Source organism: Ursus arctos, unplaced genomic scaffold, assembly GCF_023065955.2.
Source record: "Ursus arctos isolate Adak ecotype North America unplaced genomic scaffold, UrsArc2.0 scaffold_10, whole genome shotgun sequence".
Taxonomy (NCBI): domain Eukaryota; kingdom Metazoa; phylum Chordata; class Mammalia; order Carnivora; family Ursidae; genus Ursus; species Ursus arctos.
Genome location: NW_026622764.1, coordinates 2,561,189 through 2,583,761, shown reverse-complemented (window position 1 = coordinate 2,583,761; position 22,573 = coordinate 2,561,189). Strand labels below are relative to the sequence as shown.

The 22,573-nt window shown below is 59.6% G+C and overlaps 1 protein-coding gene across 1 annotated transcript in view; it reads left to right on the top strand.

Annotated features, from left to right (window-relative positions):
* Positions 1–22,270, top strand: part of COL4A2 (collagen type IV alpha 2 chain) — a 162,254-nt gene extending 139,984 nt beyond the window's left edge. The window contains 20 exon segments of the mRNA XM_026493593.4: positions 2,127–2,288; positions 3,305–3,475; positions 4,232–4,375; positions 5,905–6,027; positions 6,316–6,455; positions 6,457–6,498; positions 8,587–8,650; positions 8,848–8,922; positions 11,124–11,231; positions 11,881–11,988; positions 12,665–12,736; positions 13,080–13,205; positions 15,458–15,574; positions 16,076–16,237; positions 16,353–16,451; positions 16,792–16,938; positions 17,097–17,213; positions 17,843–18,034; positions 19,188–19,474; positions 21,310–22,270. Of these exon segments, the coding sequence (XP_026349378.3) occupies positions 2,127–2,288; positions 3,305–3,475; positions 4,232–4,375; positions 5,905–6,027; positions 6,316–6,455; positions 6,457–6,498; positions 8,587–8,650; positions 8,848–8,922; positions 11,124–11,231; positions 11,881–11,988; positions 12,665–12,736; positions 13,080–13,205; positions 15,458–15,574; positions 16,076–16,237; positions 16,353–16,451; positions 16,792–16,938; positions 17,097–17,213; positions 17,843–18,034; positions 19,188–19,474; positions 21,310–21,567 (2,714 nt within the window). The 3' untranslated portion in view covers positions 21,568–22,270.
* The last annotated feature ends 303 nt before the right edge of the window (positions 22,271–22,573 follow it).

The window sequence follows — 22,573 nt, the reverse complement described above, 5'->3', positions numbered from 1 at the left end:
ACAGCTTGACGTTCAGGCCTGTGGAGGTTTCCCGCCATCCGTGTCCCCTCGGTGACTTGCTTACTTACGCAGACTGTCTGTTAAGTGAAAGTTCTGACTCCAGAGCATGGAAGCTTCGAGAACCTGTTTCCGCGGGGGTCCCACCGGCCCGGGCAGTGGCGCAGCGGGCAGGCGGTCTCGCTCGGCCACATGGGCCTGGTGCACAGGTGCCCCAGTGCGCCCCGTGTTGGGAAAGAACCTCCGTATGCAGCAGGGGCCCAGGTACACCAGTTACGGTTATTTTGTGGAAGGAAGCAGATCTTTTGCAGGTGTTCCTTTTTTAGCAGATGTTCTAGAAATGGAAATGGACTTAAAACACTGAGTTCTGATGTCACGAGAGCTGAGGTGCAAGGCACCCAGGCCAGATTTTCCTAAGGCGGCCGCTGAAGTAGCCGTGGTCGTGCACAGCCTTCGTTTGCAGCCCGTCCCAGCCACGTCCCACTGCTGTGAAGGAGGCGCTCCAGAACCCGAGCTCGGACGCAGCGACCGACAGCCTCCGCCCCCGTGAACCCTCAGCTCACCGGCCTGGAGGGCTCTCGGTGTGAAGCTATCTGCCCATCTTCACGGAGGAGCACGTTTGCGGCAGGATGACCCCAGACTTGCCCACTTCCAGCACCGCCTGCTGTCCAAGACCATCGGCACCACGAGCACTGCACTCAGGCTGGAGCTGTTAACTCCAGGCGCAGACGCTGAGCCGTAAAAATGCCCTCGTTTCCAGTAGTAAGACAGGAGGACGTGAGGACATGCGTCCGTCCATCTCGGAGAATCTCTTTGCAGGCTTCGAATCCGCTCCTGCTCTTTGCAGACTTTCTCCCCCATTCTGTCCACGTATCAGACAACTGGGACACACGCCTGCACGTCAGATTCTGGGTTGGTCCAACACTGACTGACTTGGTCCCTTTTGTCAATGCCTCTCCCTTCCGTCCCCTGACTTGTCCGCCCCTCCACTCAGGTCAGCCTGCACACTCCATAGGACGGTCGTGGGCTCAATGAGCAGGTGCGCCTGAAGGTCATTGAAGAAGCCCTGTGAAATGGGCATCGCCCCTCCTACTGGCATTAACTGGAGGAACTTAGTGAACTTTAAAGTCCAAGAAGAAAGGCCCAGGGACTTAGTGTCTGGAAAAAAAAAAAAAAAAAAACCTAGAAGAAAATATGTACTCATGTGACCAGTGGGTAGGGCAGGAAATTCTAAACATAAAAGCGAGGGAAGGAACCGCATGCTCACACACAGAGTGTATGAAATTTGCATACGAATGCTAATCTTCACGTCAAAACAAATGAAATTGTGGGCAGCAAAGTAAACTTTACAATAGCTGTGGAGAAAATCAGTCAATGTATACGAGGAATACTGAAATCTAGGAAAAAAGCATCAATATCCCCAAAGGAAAATAGTAGCAAAGAACAAAAATTTCATTAAAAATCCAACACGAGAGGAAAGGAATGTCCTCACACCGTACCCTGCGAGTGTCGCTGCTGATGGGGTGCTTTCCCGTCCCTGCCTGCCGGGCTCCCGTCTCCCCGGGCAGGGAGAGCCCATGGAGGACCAGCGGGTGCAGACGCGGGAGTGCACGGCCGCAGCCCATGTGAGTGTGGGTCTGACCCACAAAGTCGGTTTCCAGGACACCTTCCCGAAGAAACAGCCTCTAACCCAGGCACGGATCTGTGGTCCCAAGCGCTCCCTCGAGGCACTGTCTGCAAGAGCAGAGACAGGCGGGCCTGAGTGTGGCCCCGTGACGCGGTCCTGCTACGCACATAGCCCTTTTACAGTAAAGAATATTTTTAAATGTGGCAAAATGCTCAAAATATAACGTCGAGTAAAAAAAACCCAGAACTCACACTCACAGCTTGGCGTCAGGTCCGCCAGTGTGTGTTGCTCGGTGCGTTTGCGTGGCTAGCAGCCAGCCCGAAGAGAATGCAGCCGTGAGCCGTGCGTCTGGGGGACCGCCGGGGTCACTGTGAGCTTATCCCTTGGGCTGTGTGCCTTCTCCGGGTTTCTCCGGGACAGTTTGTAGAGCGGAAGTCTGCGAGGTGGAGCTGCTGTCTGCAGGCGTGGGCTCGGCCTCACGGCGCTTGTCTTGATCCCGCAGGAAGCCAGGGCATGCCGGGAATGCCAGGCCTGAAGGGCCAGCCGGGCTTCCCAGGACCCTCGGGCCAGCCAGGCCTGCCCGGGCCGCCAGGACAGCACGGATTCCCAGGAGCTCCCGGCCGGGAGGGGCCCTTTGGGCTGCCAGGTGCCCCCGGTTACGGAGGTAAGGATCCCCCCCTCCCCAAAGGGGTCGGGGCCTCACGTGTACTGGCAAGTGAACCAGCACCACTCTCCTCCAGGGAGTTCTCAGACTGGGCTCCAGGGCACCCCTTCCCAGAGCTGTAGGGGTTCCAAAAGAACCCCACACTGAGCAGCTTAAACAACATTTATACTTGCGCGGACCTTGAGGCCGGACGTCTCACGTCCCCCTGCGTGTGTCCAGGTCCAGATCTCTTCTTACACGGACACCGGTCACAACTGATTAGGGCCTGTTTCTCTGTAATTACCTCTTTAAAGGCACTGTCTTCAAAGGCACTCACAGTCCAAGGGATTGGGGCTTTAGGATTCCAGGGGGAGGACACAGCCCAGCCTGTAACAGGTTCCAAAAACATGTCATGTATTTTCCAAACAAGAAATCAAACCACCGAGGGGTGCCTGGGTGGCTCAGTCGTTAAGTGTCTGCCTTCGGCTCAGGGCGTGATCCTGGAGTTCTGGGATCGAGCCCCACATCAGGCTCTTCTGCAGGGAGCCTGCTTCTTCCTCTCCCACTCCCCCTGCTGTGTTCCCTCTCTTGCTAGCTGTCTCTCTCTCTGTCAAATGAATCAATAAAATCTTTAAAAAAAAAAAAAAAAAGAAAGAAATCAAACCACCAAGAAACCCATTCATCCTTCATACCTGTTGTATGTTGGGTTCCAGGTAAGATTTCAGTAGGAAAAAAATGAAATTTCTACTGCGGAACTTCAAAATCACTGCTCTGTTCTCAGAAGAAGGAATGACTTATTTTCTGAAAGTGATAGAATTGGGGAAGGTCGGAAGGGGCTTCCTTCAGGGGCAGGTGGGTGGAGACAGGAGGCATGAAGATGAAGCCATAGGCCGTTTGCCCACTGGAGCCCCCCCCCCCCCCACGGAGGCTGGGGTACAGACATCCCTTGGGCACCGTCCAGGGTGACAGGCCCGGGAGCATCGAGCTCTTCTAACTTTGTTCATCTTTTTCTACTTCCCTCCTCTCCTGCTTTTCAGGTCTGCCTGGAGACAGAGGGGACCCAGGGGACACAGGTGTCCCTGGCCCTGTGGGCATGAAGGGTCTCTCCGGCGATAGAGGTGACCCTGGTTTGCTGGGGGAGAGAGGCCCCCCAGGAAGTCCTGGGGTTAAAGGAATGAGCGGAATGCCTGGTGTCCCTGGGGAGAAAGGTAACGGTGGGCACACGGGGCGCTCCCTGAGGCGGGCACTGGGTTACACTGGGACTCGGAGAGGCGAGCCCCACTCACCAGCAGGCTGGGGCCCCCGGGAGGCGTCCACCTGGGGGAATGAGCCAGTGCTACTCAGCTGGGTGTGACTGACCTGCCCCAAAACGCCGAGGTACTCCTGTACCGAGAGCCGGGGAGCAGGACTCGGTCTCCACGTGGGACGTCTGTGGAGAGGCGTCTCAGGACACTGGGGTCAGATCCAGAGGCTGGTTGGTTATTACAAAACCAAAACCAAGGAAACCATGGGGTCCCTGGGCTAGGTTTATTTGCACACAAACTGAGGCCAGTTCTCCTAGAAGGGGAGCCCTCTGGCCCTTGACTCTCGGGCCACACGGTGATCTGGCTCTCCAGGGGTCCTCTGTGGGATCCCCACGCTGGGCGCAGGGTTAACGACCTGTCGCAACCTCTCCCCAGCGGCCATGGACATAGGGTACCATCCGTGCTCCTTGTGTCTTTCCTACGACCTCCGTACATTTGCCCCATGGCCAGGCGGCAGCCGGGCGGACTCTGTGTATCTCAGTGTGCTCGCAGGTCAGCAGACAAGCCCCTTAGGAATGATGTCCCGGAAATCGCTATTTTAGGGTAGGAATCTCAGCTTCTTCCATGAGTCACTCTGCAGGAATGTCGTAGACGAGCAAGACTGAAGTATCCCGTGTGTTTACCCATGGCTAACCCGGCCCTTTTCTCGTCCCTCTGAAGGCGGGAGAGGCTCACCCGGGATGGATGGTTTCCAAGGCATGGTTGGGCTCAGAGGAAGATCCGGGCTTCCGGGAAACAAAGGAGAGGCCGGATTTTTTGGAATTCCAGGACTGAAGGGTCTGGCTGGGGAGCCGGGTGTGAAAGGTATGTCCACCTCTTGAAATGTCTTTCTGACAGGGTTGGGACTCACTTTTGTGGGGCGTAGCATGCTTAAAACGAATCTTCCAGGAACCCAAAAGCTAGGCACAATTAGAAAAGAAGGACACTAACAAAAATTAAAAGACTTTATCCCGGCCTCAACCCACTGGCAGCGTCAAGAGGGAAAAATCCAACCCAAGGAAACTTTTTTTTTTGTATTCAACAGAAGTTTTTATCGAGGTATAATTAAAGACAACCACAGTTTCAGGTGATGACATGAGGTGCGGTGTTTGTACGTACGGCGAAATGGTCACCACCTAAGTCTAGTTGACACCCGTCACCACCCAGAGTCACTGAACTTGGTCCTGATGATGAGAACTTTCCAGATCTGCAGTCGTAGGAACACCGAGATATGTAGTTCAGTGTTAAGTGTCCTCACCGGGCTGCACGTCACACCCCATGACCTGCTGAGTTTATACGGAGGAAACTCTTAAGAACAAAAGTGGCAGCTACGTTAAGGACGTCATAACAGGTCGTAAGAACCCTCCCAACACGACTCTTCATGGGGAGCGTGAGGTCAGGTGAAGCCAGGGGGAAAGCAGAAGGTAAATCTTAAAGGAGGGGAGCGCTGTCTGACAAACGGGGACATGGTGCCAGGCGGAAGGGCGCAGTGCCACGCCGAAGAAGTTGTGACCCACCGATGCGAGGCCAGCTCAAGCCCTTGCGTGGGCAGGCATCTCAAGGCCCCAGGCGTGAGGCTCCTTGTCCAGAAAGTGTGTTGCAACAAGCCACATTTTCATGACTTTTGTGCAAACACCCGTGTTCTGAAAGTATCACCATGGCCTCTGAAAACATAATAACTGGTAGTGTTAACGCGGGTGTGCTCGGCACACGCTGCTGGTGGGCACGTGAAACGTGCGGCCGGCGTGGAAAACAGCCCGGCGGTTTGCTGGAAGGGTAAACACAGGCACGCAGCACGCGCCTGTCCGGGTCGACGCCCCAGAGCGTGAAAGCATGTTCTGTGTGCGGACGTTAGTGGCAGCGTTGTTTGTAACTGCCAAAACCAGAAAGAGCCTGACTGTCCCTCGTGGGGGAGCGACACGTGGGGCCGTCACACGACCGAACGCTGACCAGCAGGAAGGAAGGACCGGGGTCTGAAATGTGCTAGAGCGTGGGTGAAACTCGAGCGCGTTTTGCCATGATGTCAGTTGGGGTGACTGCTGATGGGCACAGGGCTCCTTTCCAGGGTGACGACGGTGTCCTAAAGTTCGACAGTGGCTGGGGGCGCGGGTCTGCACTCAGCTCACGTGGAGAAGGGGCCATGGGAGAAGCCAGGCGTTTGTATCGGCCTCGGCCTCTCTCGGAGACCCTTGCCCCCCCCTCAGGCCCAGTCGGGACTGGCGGGGACGTGCTGCCCCGGAGCTCAGCGCCCCTCCAGACTCTCTGGCCGGGACAGCCGCGGCTGGGGGGCCTCCTCCCGTGCCCCTCCACCTGCCCGGAGGCCAAGAGACAGACTGCGTTCTGTTCCCTTGCAGGCAGTCGTGGGGACCCCGGACCCCCAGGACCACCGCCCATCATCCTGCCAGGAATGAAAGACATCAAAGGAGAGAAAGGAGATGAAGGGCCTATGGGGTTGAAAGGATACCTGGGCCTGAAAGGTGAGCGTCGCCACGCCCCCCCTGCCCGCCCCTCTCAGCCCGAGGACCAGCAGCTTCTGCACCAGACGCCCCTCCACCCGAGACAGGCCCCTCTGTGTTCCAGCTCCTCTGACCCCGACATCTCAACCAGGCGGCCCGTGGGTTCTCTGCCTCCCTTTCCCGGTTTAAGATGTGCAGCCGTCGGGACTGCAAAGCCGCATGCCTGGGGGGGGCAGCTGCCGCATCCCCCATGGGGGTGAGGCGCTCCCGCCCCACCAGTGGCGACTCACACTTGGGGTCCTCCCGCAGGTGTTCCCGGAATGCCAGGGATCCCCGGGCTGTCGGGAGTCCCCGGGTTGCCAGGGAAGCCAGGACACATCAAAGGAATCAAAGGAGACATCGGCGTGCCCGGCGTGCCTGGTTTACCAGGATTCCCTGGTGTGCCCGGCCCCCCCCGGAATCATAGGGTTTCCCGGGTTCACAGGAAGTAGGGTAAGTGGGCATCTCTCACTCCACGTCTCCCTGTGTCGCTCGTCTCCCCTCCGTTCCTGAGCAGAGCGCTATGGTCCAGCATCTGTTGGGGGTATGAGTGGTCCAGGGCCAGCTTCAGAGTTAGGGCTCAGGCTGTCCCGGGTCCCCAGGTCACGTGAGGACACGCGGTGCTCACGCCACCACTGGTGATTGGCGTACCACCCACGCCCCAGCTGGCCTTTTCGTGAGCTGCTGTTGGATGAAGCCAACGTCCACACTTTTTCATGGGGGCCTTGAGAAAGCTACGCTTGAATGTTTCGCCCTCCAAACTCTGAACTTGAGCGTGCGTGACATCAGGACTGAGGCCCCATTCCTGGGTCATAGCGCGGACAGCATCCCGGCCCACCATTCACGCGTTCCTTCACTGCGCGGCTGTGCTCTGAGCACTTGCCGTGGGCCGGGCGCCATGTTGCCATGGTGACAGGGATGCACCCTGACCCCAGGTGGGGCTCGGGTCTCTCCACACCGGCCTCCACTTCTGCGAAGCGTGGGCGACGGCCACCCTGCAGTTTTGCTGAGTGCCCTGGATGTGGTGTGCGTACCACGGCACAGTGGCTCCCCATCGACTGTGCTGCCTGGAATTCTCTTCTCCTCCCCTGTGAAAAGCCACTATACGCTCACCGTGCTCAGCACGACGGACCCATCCATCTCCAGGATTCACGGCGGGGTGAGCACGCGTTGGGCGGATCGGAAGGCCTGGCCGCCCTGCCGTAAACCTTCAGTAGCAGCGCGTGTGGCCCGCGTCCGGCCCCCGTCGACGTTCGTGATGCCTCTGCATCCCTCAGCGGTCTCCCTCCCGTCACCCCCAGGCTCTGTAGCTCATGGGATCGTGTGTGAGGCTGCGGGTCACTTAAAATAGGACGTATACGTCTACCGAAAGACTCGGACGGCAACGTTCCCAGCAGCGTTGTCGCCAGTCGCCAAAACTGGGCGAGCCCCAGTGCCCACCAACAGGAGGACGAGCACGGAGACGTGGCCCAGGCCGACAGGGAGCTGGCACGCGCGGTCATGCATTCCTGAGAAAGGCAACCGTACAAGTGACTCACAGACTCCCACAAACGAGGCGACCCCATGTGTGTCAAGGTCAAGAGCTAACGAGACTGTGACAGAGGTCAGTCAGCGCTACCTCAGGCAGGATTAGGGCTAGGAAGGGCACGAGAGAACTTTCTGGAGCGCTGAAAATGTTCGGTGTCTATCTGGGAGGCACACGAGGGAAGTTCGTGGAGCCGTAGGGGTGAGCACGCCACAGGGACGTGTGCTCCTCGTCCGGAGAGGAAGCTGTAAGAGCAGACGACAGAGCGTCCCCTGTACCGGGACGCTGCCTCTGGCGCAGCCTCTCTGCTCCCCCCAGAGCAGAGCTGCGGTCATGGTTCAGACTCGAGTGAGCCGCGCCGGGGAGAAGTCAGCGTGTGGAATCCCACCCCCATGCTGCAGTGTAGACCAGTGGGGGGAACCGTGCTCTCCATGGTCACAGAGCCACGCAGACGCCATTCCGGTGTCATTCTCAGCGACCAACCTCATTTCGGGAAGTCTGAGCGTCCACAGACGGGGTGCACGGCCGTGCGATATCAGCGCAAGCTCGGGAATCTGGCCGCCCACGTCCAATCCCTGTTCTGCCGCTTCCCAGCTGAGTGACCTCGGGCAAATCACTTAGCCTCTCTGTGCCTCAACTTGCTCATCTGTCAAACGGGACACATAGTACCTACTTCATAGGGTTGTCGTGAAGTTTAAGTGACGCTCTTGAGACAGGACCCAGCACGGTCGCCCGTGCATAGCCGGGTGGGGTGGGACACAGTCATCCGTGCGTGTCACCACCACCGTTGTGACCGCGACATCCATCATCTCTGTTCTCAGTGTCAGTAGGGTGTCAAGGTCCAGTAGGAACCGCTGTTATGCAGAAAAACTCGAGGGCTTTGCTACAAATTGATCAGATAACAAACCCTGAGTGCTGGTTTTAGCCGAATAGCTGGACGTGCTAAACCCTCCAGAATTACAGACTTGCTTCTCCAACAACCTTCTGACATGTTTTCACGTCTGACCTTGCTCTAGGGTGACAAGGGAGCTCCGGGGAGAGCAGGCCTGTACGGCGAGGTTGGCCCCACCGGAGACTTCGGTGAGTATCGCTCAGACGTGACTGTAGGGCATCCCCCATCCAGAGCGTTCCGGGCAGGTGTGGCGGTCAGACCCAAGACGCCGTTAGGAATTTCGAAGCAAATTTTTCTCATTAGGGATGTAACACAACAAAGTTGCAAAACTAACCACCTGCCAATAGGAAGGCCTGTCGTCAAGCGTCTTTTCCGCCCGCTGCAGGTGACATTGGAGACACTATAGACCTGCTGGGAAGCCCGGGCCTGAAGGGGGAGCGGGGCGTCACTGGAGCACCAGGTACGTGCGTCGTTCCCGCCCCTTCGTCCCCGCGGCACCCCTGAGCCCTGCGTGCGGCTCACTCAGGCTCTGGCTCGCCGAGCACACCCCTGCTTGTGTGGCTGAGTCACGTTTCAGGGAGTAGTTCGACATCTTCTAGCCCGTGTGCAAACAAGACGCTGGAACTGTTTCTTAGAATAAAGCCGAAGACAAAGTCAGGAAAGCTCTCTGTGCCTGGAAGGGACATCAGAGGACAGGAAGCAAATGACGCAGTGACCAGCGCGTCTTGTAAACGGGGAAGGGCTTAGCAGGAGGGCAGGGGGCATCAGGCCCATCCCAGGAGCGAGCAGCATGCATGGGCCTGGGGGCCTCGTGTCAACAGCACTCACTGCTCTGGTCTGAGGGTCCCTCAAGTCCAAGGCTGACATCCCTGCCCGTATGCCTCTGGGACAGGTGCCTCCCTCCTGGGGATTTTATGTCAGGGGACCCCTCCCTGCTTCACCTGCCAGGAGCTCCTCGTTCTCCTAGGGATGGTCCCAGGGGAGAAAGAGTGTGTCTCTGTGGTTGGCCAGTCAGAGGTTGCCAAGTCGCTTCTTTGTCTAGAAACATCTCCAGGGTGGACGGGGAAATCAGTCTAGCAGAGTCAGAAACAGGCCCTCGTCTGCTGGCTTCTCGGGGCTCGTTGCTGATCTAGAATTTGGTCTCCCGTGGCTTTCCTCCCAGCCACGTGGGTACCCTGGACTGGCTAAATCGCCCCTTCTAAAGGATTTCGGACAGTTGGGTGTATCCAAGCAGAAACGTGAGACCGTCGTACTCCGTAGTCACTGGTGATGACCTCATCTGTTCAGCTGGAAACATGCAGGGGGAGAGAAGCCGCTCCCCTCCAGGAGTCACGGCTGTCCCCCCTTGAAAGTTTCGGTGTCACTGAACCACGGGCCCAGGAAGCACAGCCTCCCACTGTGCGCACGGCCGGGGGCCTGGATCTTGGGACTCCAGAGTCCCAGGCGCCGGGGGGGCTGTGACACGTGCATCACCCACCCTCGGGGTGCGCCACTTTCCCTCGGACAGCAGGGGGCGCCCAAGAGGTCAGCCACAGAGCTGCCCCTTGCAGCTGAGGGGGCGCCCCGGGGCAGATCCGCCCACCCGGGAGGGGCCTCAGGGAGCCGGGTCTCAGGCCTGTCCTGGGGCGGGGCGGGGCGGGGGGGGGGGGGGGGGGGGGGGGGGGGGAGATGCAGGTGGCTGTGAAGGAAGGCACGCCGAGCAAGGGGGGGTTGGAGCAGATTCTCAAAACACTAAAATAATCAGTAGAAATACGAACTCCTCAGGAAGTTTTTTTCAAGCCCACGGAAACGTTAACTAGTTTTTATAAACAACAGCCTCGGAAATCTAAGGAGACCCTGGACAAAAGGGATATGGTATTTGGTTGGTCCGGAGGCTCCAAAATCGTCCAGCGTGCCAACCAAACACGTGACCCAGAATAGCGTCACTGACGGAAAGGCAGCGCTTCCAAGTCTGCCTGGTGACCTCTCAGAATCGGCCCCGGTGCTGGCTGAAAATGCAGATTCCAGGCCTTCCCCAGCCCTGCCGACGTGCCCCTGGGGCAGAGGCCCGCACAGGCCAGATCTTCCTGGCACATCACACGTGCAAAACCACCCTACCCGGCGATCTGCTGCCGGCCAGGTGCTCAGGACACAGTGGCCGGGGGCAACCGCGGGCAGGTGCCGTCTCCTAGTGTGTGAGGGCAGGGAATTTGGGCGCAGGGCGGTTCTGACTCCGGGCCGCACCGTCCGCAGGCTGGTCCGGGACGGGAGGGTCCACTCCCAAGACGGTGCCCTCGAGGAGCCGTTGGCAGGACACCTCCGCTCCTCACCACGTGGGCTTCTCCCAGCTGCCTGGGTGTCCTCACGACAGGGCAGCTGGCTTTCTCCAGAGCCAGCCGTCCAAAGAGGGGACAAAGGGAAAGCCATGATGCATTTGATGGCCAAGAAGTGTCCCACCAGCATTTCCTCAGTGCGGCCCAGGTCAGCCCCACCCATGCACAAGGGCGTGAATACCAGGACGTGGGGCCACTGACTTAGAGAACGTGAGTCGGGGAAGGATCACGTTGTCAGGGAAGGATCGAGCTCGAGTCCGCGGCCCGTTCACAGCAGAAGCACGGATGTGGGACAGGCCGCAGGGAGGCAGGATCTGCTCCACTCCGAGCAGGAACTCTGTGCTTACAGGTCTGAAGGGATTCTTCGGGGAGAAAGGAACGGTGGGCGAAGTCGGCTTCCCTGGGATAACCGGCGTGCCCGGCGTCCAAGGCCCTCCCGGACCCAAAGGGCAAACAGGTAAAATCTCCGGCGGTCACACGACTCCCTCCCCCGCACGGCTGAGCCTCCGAAGCCCCAGGCCCCCGCACAGAGGTGGCCGGCGTGTGTGTCCTCGTCTGCTGAGACCACACTCCGGCCAGGGAGGCTGGCTCTGGCCTGTCGCCCGTGACCTAGCTCTGCCTGAGCCCTGAACTCGCGAAGAGGACCAAGCTGCTGGCCGCGGGGAGATGCGTGCTCGTGTGGCCCGGCGTCCGCCTCCCCATGACCACAGACTGAGTCCTGGTTCCAGGACCCCTCCGCGCATTTGAATATGTGGAAACGCGTTTGCGGCTCCTGAGTTAAGATGGAAAGAGAACAGGGGACTGGTTTCGAGCCTTTTCCTTGCTGCTGCTTTTGCTTTGTTTTGCCTCGTGTGGGAGCTGGGAACCCTGACGCTAATCCTCCAGCGTCTCTGGGGGCCTCTCTGGACCCCTACTTGGCTGATGGATGAGAACGGAGGCACGCAAGCTGCTCTCTCGGCAAGGCTGAGCCACCCCCACTGAACATGAATGTGGGGTACCCTCCCGGCTGGATGGAAGGCTGTCCTTTCCCACGAAGCCCCGCCTCCTCCAGCTAGGACCTGAGTTCGGGGTTCCAGTCCCACTTAAGGATGTGTGTGTCCCCCCAGGCTTCCCAGGACTGACAGGGCTGCAGGGGCCGCAGGGAGAGCCCGGGCGGGTGGGACTGCCCGGCGACAAAGGAGACTACGGCTGGCCGGGGATTCCAGGCTCCCCAGGTAAGAAAGAGCATTTCTCCCTTTGCAGACCGTTAACACACAGAGTTGCTCAGAGCAGCCTGGCCGGCTGGGGAGAGGCAGTTAGGCCCCTCTGGTCGGCACACGGGTGGTGCAGACGTGGCCAGAGGGACGGAAGCCGGTGTCCCCGATGTTCTGTCCAGGGCTTCTAGCTGCTCACTGAGCCAGGGCTGGCTGACGCTGGGAGTCAGTCGGGGGCTGTCTTGCTTAGAGTGAAGGGGGCCCACCCCACACACTCACTGACCACGTCACAGGAGGAGCTGCCCCCTGCCCCCCCGTCCTACTTTAGAAATGTTTGTCCTCGGGAATCCAGAGGCAATGGAATCAGGCCAGACTGCTGTTCCAAGCACGGTTCTTACAAACCAAACCCACAGAGTGACTCAGGCGTCAGGGGGAGAAACGACAGCACTTCCAGTTGCCTCAGGGCTGTAAGGAGTCTGGAAAAGGATTCCAGAAGACAGTCTGATGTGAAATGCTTCTCCTGGGTGCCACGGTCGTGATTGACTTACAAGTCTTACAAGTCACGCTATGTGGAATGCCGGGCTTCTGAGTGAATCGGAGGGGTGACCGAGTACTAGCAGACAGAAGTGGTCTGAGCTACTGTAAGAGTCGCTTTGCTCTCCGGTGCACGGAATAACCATGAGCAAAACCCACACAGGTTTTCCCGGCATCCGAGGCATCAGCGGACTGCACGGCCTGCCAGGCACCAAAGGCTTTCCAGGATCCCCAGGTACCCGACGCTGCCCGGCCACGTGACCACACCCGGTGGTGGGGGAGGGGTGCTGGGGGGCATCCCGGACTTGGGGGCTCAGGGAGCAGGACGGCTTCGGGAGGGCTGTGTGGTCATCCTGGGGGCCACATGGACGGGGGCCACGGTGGTGCTGCAGACTGAGAAGGGGTTCGGCTGCCATCGGATCTGGGACACTGAGGCGGCGTGGCTAGCCAAAATCTCCACGGCTGACCTCTGGCTCTGTTCCGAGTCTCCCTGCGCAGCATGGCTGTCCTTGCACTTCTGAAACTCAGCCTGGCACAGGTGAGGATGCCAATGTCACTGCTGTTATCTCCTGCCGCAGGTGCGGACATCCACGGAGACCCCGGTTTCCCCGGTCCTGCTGGGGACAGGGGTGACCCAGGAGAGGCCAACACCCGCCCAGGCCCTTTCGGAGCCCCAGGACAAAAGGGGGAACGAGGCGAGCCAGGTGAGGCCAAGCACCGCCCAGTAGCACCACCTGCACAACCAGACCCAGGGTGTCTGTGAGCTCGAGAGACGAGGTGCAGAGCGCACACTGGTAGTGCTGGTCACTCCGCAGAACCTCTTAGCCAGCCCCCACCATCGTACTTGTTATCACCTGCTGGGGGGTGGTTACTGGAGTGAGGATCTAGGGTCAGTCCACCTGCACGTCTCTAGTTGGGGGCGAGGATCTAGGGTCAGTCCACCCGCACATCTCTAGTCAGGGGCAAGGATCTAGGGTCAGTCCACCAGCACATCTCTTTGCAGAGGTGATGATCTAGGGTCAGTCCACCTGCACATCTCTAGTCAGGAGCGAGGATCTAGGGTCAGTCCACCAGCACATCTCTAGTCGGGGGCGAGGATCTAGGGTCAGTCCACCTGCACATCTCTAGTCGGGGGTGAGGATCTAGGGTCAGTCCACCCGCACGTCTTTAGTTGGGGGCGAGGATCTAGGGTCAGTCCACCCGCACATCTGTAGTCGGGGGCAAGGATCTCGCGTCAGTCCACCAGCACATCTCTTTGCAGAGGTGACAATCTAGGGTCAGTCCACCAGCACATCTCTTTGCAGAGGTGATGATCTAGGGTCAGTCCACCAGCACATCTCTAGTTGGGGGCGAGGATCTAGGGTCAGTCCACCCGCACATCTCTAGTCGGGGTGAGTATCTAGGGTCAGTCCACCCGCACATCTCTAGTCGGGGGCGAGGATCTAGGGTCAGTCCACCCGCACATCTCTAGTCAGGGGCGAGGATCTAGGGTCAGTCCACCCGCACATCTCTAGTCGGGGGTGAGGATCTAGCGTCAGTCCACCCGCACATCTCTAGTCGGGGGTGAGGATCTAGGGTCAGTGCCCATGACTTTGAAGTCAGGTGCCTCCATGTGTATTCTTGTTCTGCCTCTTGCTTGGTGCGAGCTTAGACGTGCCTTTGTTTATAAACTGAGGGTAGAAACACACCTGGGTGTCGAGGGGATTCAGTGACTTAATACAGATGAAGCTCTTACAGGAGCCCAGCGAGCAATGCCGGCTTCTTTAGAAGTCCTCAAAGCAGCTTGTTTTCAGAGGGTCCTGCTTGTTAGGGCATCTGCCTTCTGGAAGGGGTCAGGGAACACAGCATGGGATACGGAGGTGAGACCTGGGACAGAGGGAAGCGAGAGGCGTAGGTCCCGCGTGGTGCCCGCCGTCCTGCCCGTAGACCGCGCTCTCGACACCTCCACGACTGCTCTCCGTGTGGCGATGGGTGCCGATGCCTGATGAGCGCCACGTGCCGTTCAGGCTCCGACCCTGGCAACGGGGACACTACGGTTTCCACCAGGGCAGAAATCGCCTCTCTTATTCCCATTCACACCTCACTGAAATGCCTGCCCCAGAGTTCAGTGTCCGATAACTACCTGTTGGGGAAGAATCCTGCGGCCCTGCCCATGCTCTGGAGCGTCCCTGGCTTTACCGCTGCTCATCCCACTGCACGTTGTCCGTGCAGCGTGTTTCTCAACACCCTTGTCGCCCTGTTTGGGGGCCTCTGCACTCCATCCAAGGGACCTGGGATGTACGGGCGCCCTAACAGTCCTGAGGCCTAGTGGCCCTTCTTCAAGCAGCTGTCTTCTGCGAGGTCGTCAAGCAGCCCCACAACCTGATGGCTTCTGCACAGACGGGTGGTGCTGCCCGCTGGGCCGCAGCCTCTGGCCGTGATCGGGGAAGGTGACTCCACTAAGACATCCTCGTTGACCCCGAGCTGAAACAGGGACCTCAGTGGGGACCCCGGGATTCTGCCCCTTCTGCTCATCCGGGAGGGATGCCAGTACTGATTTGGGGTCACCAGTCGATCTTAGTAGGCGGATTGGCAAGGACAGACCGTGAGCAGTGAGGACCCGCTCTGTAAAGCTACGGAAGGGTGGCCGCAGGGGGCACTGAAAGCATCCGCGTGGCCCAGAGGCCTCGTACCGCCAGGACTGGAACCTCCGGTCCCAACACCAGTGCTGGTGAACAACAGAGCCAACCTCTCAGGGCCACACGCCACCCACAGTAGCCTCATCGCTGAGCTCGATGTGTGGGGGCCTCTGGGCAGCAGGAGGGGCTGGTGGCCTCCCCGGACCTGGCCTCGAGGCCCTCCCATCACGGCCTCTGCTTGGCGGCTCTGCTCCGGGACAGGAAGTGGCAGGGAGGGGAAACCAGCAATAGGAATGTGGGGTGCTGATGCTCAAATGGACTTCTGTTTCCCTCCCAAGGGGAACGAGGCCCAGTCGGGAGTCCAGGACTTCAGGGTTTCCCAGGCATCACCCCCCCTTCCAACATGTCTGGCTCGCCTGGTGACAAAGGGGCGCCGGGCATATTTGGCCTAGAAGGTAAGCAGGACTCCCGTTCCCGCGGGGGCAGGAGCTGGCGGGGACCGGGCTACCCTGGGGATGGAACAGACTTCGTTTGCACCGGAGGACATGTGCGAAGTGAAATAAGGCAGACACAGGAAAGGACGGGCGCTGGGCGATGTGCGAGGTCCCGAGAGCGCTCAGATCCACAGACAGGGCTGGGGGGGGGGGGGGTGGAGAGTCGCCGACTCACAGGGACGGAGCTTCCGTTTGGGAAGACGAGAAAGTTCTGTGGGGCACGGTGGTGACGGCCGCTCAGCACAGTGGATGTACGTGCGGACCCTGAACCACAGGCTTAGAAACGGTTAAAACGCTAAGTTTTAGCTTACGTATACGAAAGAAGTCATTCAGCGCTAGACTGGCTAAAGACTCCCCCCAAACGGGGGACTTTGCGTCTGGCCCCTGGGCACCTCCTGCAGCATGTCCTGGAGCCCGCACCTTCCCCCCATATAACTTCTTTCTTGTGATGCACATCAATAGGTTATCGAGGGCCTCCCGGGCCACCCGGGCCTGCTGCTCTTCCTGGAACCAAAGGAGATGAGGGGAACCCAGGAGCTCCGGGAAACCCCGGGTCCAAAGGATGGGGCGGGGACCCTGGGCCCCAAGGCCGACCCGGTGTGTTCGGTCTCCCGGGAGAGAAAGGTAATGGTGTCCCCGCCAAGGGCTCCTCCTCTCGAGGAGGCTGGCGGCACCATTCAGGGATGGCTGGAGTCCCCAGCCAGACAGGCGAGGCCTCCAAGTCCTGCTTGTCTTGAAGGGCCCAGAGGGGAGCCAGGATTCATGGGAAACACAGGAGCAACCGGGAGTGTGGGCGACAGAGGCCCCAAGGGACCCAAGGGAGACCGAGGCCTTCCAGGTAAGTGGCCATTCGCACCCCTGCAGAGCCCCCATCTCAGGTCGGCTGCCACCAGGAGTGGGTCTCGGGACTGTCCCTGCTTCTCAGGCTTGGGGACCCCTCTAAGGGCACCCTCTGTCATGGGGACCTGCCGTCGCCCCCACTGGAACGTGGTGAGTGGCACGAATTGCCGAAAGGGCTGAGCGACCTCTCGGGTTATTATCCATCTCGTCTCTGGAGAGCAGGATGGTTCCGGAAACCTCCACCATTGGGTTCAATGGATAAAACAATGGAACACAGATGGGAGCAAGAAAGCCAAGGGGTTCTCCTATGCCAACTGGGCTCTCTTTTCCCTTTCCAGGTGCCCCCGGTTCCATGGGATCCCCTGGGATTGCAGGAATCCCCCAGAAGATTTCCGTCCAGCCGGGGCCAGTGGGTCCGCAGGGAAGGAGAGGCCCCCCGGGGGCACAGGGAGAGATGGGGCCCCAGGGCCCCCCAGGAGAACCAGGTGGGAGCCCTGCTGCTGAGCCACCGGGGAAAGGCTCCTTTTCCCGTTTACTTTGTCTTCACTTCGGTTTTCTGGCTAAAAAGCCTTGTTCAGCAGCAATGATGCTGAACGTCGTCACTCGTCCCGTGCTAGTCACGCTTGTTTCTGTGGTCCTGCAGGTTTCCGCGGGGCTCCCGGGAAGGCAGGGCCCCAGGGCAGAGGTGGTGTGTCTGCTATTCCCGGATTCCGAGGAGACCAGGGGCCCATGGGACAGCAGGGGCCGGTGGGCCAGGAAGGTGAGTGATGGACGGCGAGCGGACTGTGGTATTCGGGGAGGAATGAAGGAGAGTCAAGACCAGCAGAGAGGAGAGGCCAAGGCGGCAGCAGCAACGGGACGGCCCGTGAGGAAGTGATGACAAGTGACAGTGTCCGTGGAGGGGAGGGGTACGGCCTTTCTGGATCAGCCAGGACGGCGGATTCGAATGTTTGAACGGTCACCTTGCTGGAGGCAGACTGGACGTTCTGCTGGGCTCTGGGGGCGGAATCGCCCCCGGGCAGGTGTCAAGGGGGGTTAGATTTCTAACCCAGAAATGGCCCACGTGTGCAGTGAGATGCCTGTCCCGAAAGGTCCTACCAGGGGGGCCTGGCTCTCGGGGCAGAGGAGACCTGTGTGTTGGGTGGGCACTGGACTAGCGCTCTGAGCCCTTCAGGCTCCCAAGTGTTGCAACACCCGGCCCCTGGCTCAGGCTGCTGGTGGATCAGGTCCTCCGCAGGAGGCTCTCGGTCTGCAAGGGGCGGAGCCAGTGCAGGCCGGGCTTCAGGGAGAAAGCAGGCAGCAGCCGCAAGAACCGAGGATGTCAGCCACACGCCGTGGACTGAGGTCCACGCAGCCACTGAAAGGCGGCCACTGTCTCTCGGGTTCCAGGGGAGCCAGGCCGCCCGGGGACCCCCGGCCTGCCAGGCATGCCGGGCCGCAGCATCAGCATCGGCTACCTGCTGGTGAAGCATAGCCAGACGGACCAGGAGCCCATGTGCCCCGTGGGCATGAAGACGCTCTGGAGCGGGTACAGCCTGCTATACTTCGAAGGCCAGGAGAAAGCCCACAACCAGGACCTGGGTAGGTACCGCACTACATGCCCGGGCCGGCCCACGAGCTTCGTGTGGGCACTCCGACGGCCCAGCCCCTCCTGACCCAGGGCACCGGCCGTCCACACCCTGGGGCTGCAGAAAAGACTAATGACCTTTGAAAGCTCTAAACCTCAGGTCACGGCCCCAGCGGCCTGCGCAGCTCCGGTGTGCTCGCCCGGTGCTGCCCCCCACCCCGGGTGCTGGCCCTGCTCCCTGCAGACCACCAGCTGCTTCGGCAGCTCTGAAAGCAGGCTGGGGCGAGGCTGGGCCTCACGCAGAAACCCCGGGAGAGCAGATACGAATGTGTGTGCACAGATGTATTCACGTAAGCCTGGTCGCCAGAAGGAATTAAACTGACTTCCAAGCACACAGAAGGCATGTGGCAAGCACCCTCTAGAAGCAGGGGTGTGCGGGGAGGGCGCCTTTGTCTGTGGCGTCTGTGGCGGGACGGTGGTGGGGAACCTGTCTGGCCGAACCCCGATGGTTTGTGCGCGTTCCCGTCTACACGTTCTGCCTCCAGACGAAGTCGAACAGAAACAAAAGCGGGGCTGAGGCAAACAGGGCCGGGCCTACGCTGCAGAGTGGGAAACAGGCCGGGGGCAGGCCCCAGAGCTGGGCGGGCGGGCTTGCTGCGGGTGCCACACGGTGGGCTCTAAGATCGGGGGATGCCTGGGAGGTCGGAAGCCGGCTCCGCTCAATCCTCGCTCCGGCCCACCCTGAGAGAGTCGACCTCGGTACCTAGTGCTGTGGAGTTACGGGGGGGGGGGGGGGGGTGTGCAGCCAGCGGTCCTTCTAGAAGGGCCCCTCAGGGTGTGGGGAGCCAGGACCTCGTCTGGGATCCCATCAGGGTTTTCTTAGGGCTGGGGCGTTAAGACCCCCCACCACAGGCCCCAGCGAGGGTGCTCGTTCATAAAGACCCGCTCCCTGCCAACCCGGCCTCATCCAGAGGCTAGCGTGAGAACTTCTAAAAGGGCAGGGCTGTCTGCTCCGAAACAAGGAATTGCTGGGCTCAGTCTGGTCCCCCGGGCAGGTCTGAGGCCCGCCAGGCGGCTGCTGGGCGGGGACTGACATGGGGCCTCAGGACCTGCCCAGGCCTGGGGAGCAGCGCCCCAGCCCCATTCAGCAGTGACCCCTCTCCACAGGTCTGGCGGGCTCCTGCCTGGCTCGGTTCAGCACCATGCCCTTCCTGTACTGCAACCCCGGTGATGTGTGCTACTATGCCAGCCGAAATGACAAGTCCTACTGGCTGTCCACCACCGCCCCGCTGCCCATGATGCCTGTGGCCGAGGAGGACATCAAGCCCTACATCAGCCGCTGCTCCGTGTGCGAGGCCCCAGCTGTCGCCATAGCGGTGCACAGCCAAGATGTCTCCATCCCCCACTGCCCAGCCGGATGGCGGAGTCTGTGGATTGGATACTCCTTCCTCATGGTACGTAGTACTTGCCCACTTTCTCTCTGAGCTTGGAACTGGGTGAAAATCTAGTTCCTCTCACCAACCACACCCTGCCTAGGGAAGCAAGAACAGCTGACTTTGTAAGAATAATCACACAGGACAGTTGTTCAGGTTGTGCACTGCACAAGGGTGGCTGGCCCAGGAGATGAGAGCAGGAGTACAGCCTGCACTTTTGCCTGCACTTTGCTAACTGGGCCATGTTAGGCGTGGGCTGCCCCCACCCAGAAGGGGCCCATTAACTTGCCACCAGGACTTTGTGCGGGGTGTAATCAGGATAAACCGGGCTACCATGATAGCAACCCCAAAGTTTTCTTGCTTACTCCGCCATGGCAGGGAGAAAGGAAAGTCCAGCGGGGAGAGTGGGCCTTCTGTTGCATTGATAATTATTATAAGTGTCATAACTCCAACTATATTGACTAGATGCCCAATGTGTTAAATATTTCATAAATTATATAAATATCTGTAAGTTGTAGGAAAAGATAAGTTTTGCTGTCTTACTATTTTTAGAAGTATTAGTGCTGCAGTCATTTGAAGCAACAGAATCCTGTGTTTTGTGCAAAGACAGGCACGCTGTCTATTTCTCAAGGTCACTCTAAAAGGTGACTTCTGAGGACAGACAGGAAAACCCCGTTGGGCTGCACGTGACCACCGGGGGCCTCGGTGTCAGAGGAGTAAGCTGCGGTCCCTCAGATCTTGAAACTTGCATTAGAAATTCAAAAATAAGAACTGAGCTGCTCCTTTGCAAAGGGAGTGATGTGGTCCCAGCTCTGAGTCTCCCGGCAGGGTGCTTCCTCCTGACCGCAGCTGGATGGCTCCCTCCAGCTGTCCTTCCACTCTGCCCGCCAGGCCTCAGCTCCTTAACACCAAGTGCAGCGTGGTGGCTCTGGGCTTGGGGGCTCCTGCGTTCTGGGAGAGGGAGACTCCAAGACTGTTTGTTCCTCTGGTTTTGTGTAGAGAGGTTAAGCCAGGTTCCCTGCCCAGCGCGTCCCAGGACGGCCCCCCGTGCTCCCCGGAACCTGTAGCTGAGAGCACTCCCTTTGCACAAAGTACAGCCTGCGCCTCCAAGCCAAATGGCGCGAGTCTGCTGCGCCTCCCGTGCGCCTTAACAAGGGCTGCAACATTGATGAGACCAGGAGAAAGGGTCCCTCTGATTGGAACAGTAACTATCACACAAGTTAGGCGTTGGTCACAGACAAATCAGCAAGTGGGGGTTTTCCAAACCACTCCCATCCCCTCTTCATAAGCACAAGCTGCAGAGGGGCCGGAGGGGCCACTGTCTTTGGTCCTAATTTTTACCTTCCCGACCTCACAGGCCGACCCTCACGTTGACTTTATTTTTCCTTTAAAAAAGGTCACATTTTGGTGTCTCTTCTGCCAGGCAAGCACTTCATTCTTTGGGTGGGTGATGCGGGAGACAGTATTTTCCCCCAGATGAGGTCAGCCGCATCCACTGACGATAACCCACTTCTGTTGTTCTTTTTTTTAAATAATATTTTTTATTATATTATGTTAGTCACTTAACTACACATGGTGGGCGTCGGCTCACGTCCCTGGACCCGCACCTGCCGCGCCTATGCCAGCGGTCCGCGGGCCCGCCACGCCCCGCTAGCCACGCCCCTCCCCGCTTAGCCACGCCCTGCCCTGCTTAGCCCCGCCCCTAGCCTTAAAGAGAGCAAGGCAGGCAGGCTGGCTGTGTGGGGACGAGGGCAGGCGCGCCGGGTCCGGGGTGCGGGGAGGGGCGAAGTGCAGCCGAGCCCCCGGGCCGCCCCGGTGGGCGCGCTCACCGCCCTGCCCTGTGTCCCTCTGCGCAGCACACGGCCGCCGGCGACGAGGGTGGCGGCCAGTCGCTGGTGTCGCCGGGCAGCTGCCTGGAGGACTTCCGCGCCACGCCCTTCATCGAGTGCAACGGGGGCCGCGGGACCTGCCACTACTACGCCAACAAGTACAGCTTCTGGCTCACCACCATCCCCGAGCAGAGCTTCCAGGGCTCGCCCTCGGCCGACACGCTCAAGGCGGGGCTCATCCGCACGCACATCAGCCGCTGCCAGGTGTGCATGAAGAACCTGTGAGCGGCCGCGCGCAGCCGGGGCCACTGTGGTGCTTACTCTTAACTTATTACCTCGGAGGACGCCCCAGAACGGATCTCCTTCCTTTCTTGAAGATCCGTGGAAGGCTACCAAAGGCATCCGGCACCAGCGCGAACACCAAATAGCCCCTGTCGCGCGCAGGTGCCGGCCCCCTCCGCAGGGGCTGCTCCCGCCCCAGCTCCCCCGCCCCGCCGCACTAGACCGTCACGCACTAGGCGTCGCTAGCTTCCTCCTGTACCCGTGCAGTCACTGTGCTTCCGGGCGCCCCCGACCGCCTGCCGAACTCACTGAACCGGGCGGTGTAGGTAAAGGAAGCCGGCGCAGTCCAGGGCTCCTGAACTCGCCGCCGCGGTCCCACTGCGCCGGCAGCTCTGTTTTCTCCCAAAGACCACCGATGCGAATTCGAGTCCGCTCAGGAAGGCCACGTGTGCCTTTTATTTTAAAAGACTTCGATGGTTCCCGCCCAGCTCCCTTCCCCCACGTCCTTACAGACCACCAGGTTTGGCCCAACTCGAAGCAGACCTTCCGGCACCTGTTGTCAGCCACGCCACCTGGCGGCACCCTCGAGAATCCGCGGCCCCAGGTGGCCCCGGGGACGGACACTCTTTCCTTGGTGACTTGTACGCCTCTGACTTATCTAACCTCTGTAACGACCACAGAATAAAAGTTGGTTTTAAGCTTTTTATACCCCGAGTTGCTGGCCGTGTTCATTCACGTCGGAGAGCACAGGTGGCCGGCACGCGCCCCCTAGCTGCGTCTGGGCCCCCCCTGCGCTTCTCCCGAGTTCCCGAGGACATGAACCCAAGCCCGTGGCGCTGCCGTTCACTTCTCAGGGAGCCGTGTGTGCTCAGACACCGCAACCACCACTCGCGGGAGGTGGGGGGATGGTCGCTGAACAGACACACTTGCGAAGTCACTCAGTTCTCACCTGACACCCCAGATCGGATCTCCGTATTTCCACGAAAGCTCCCAGGCCCATTCTGGCTTC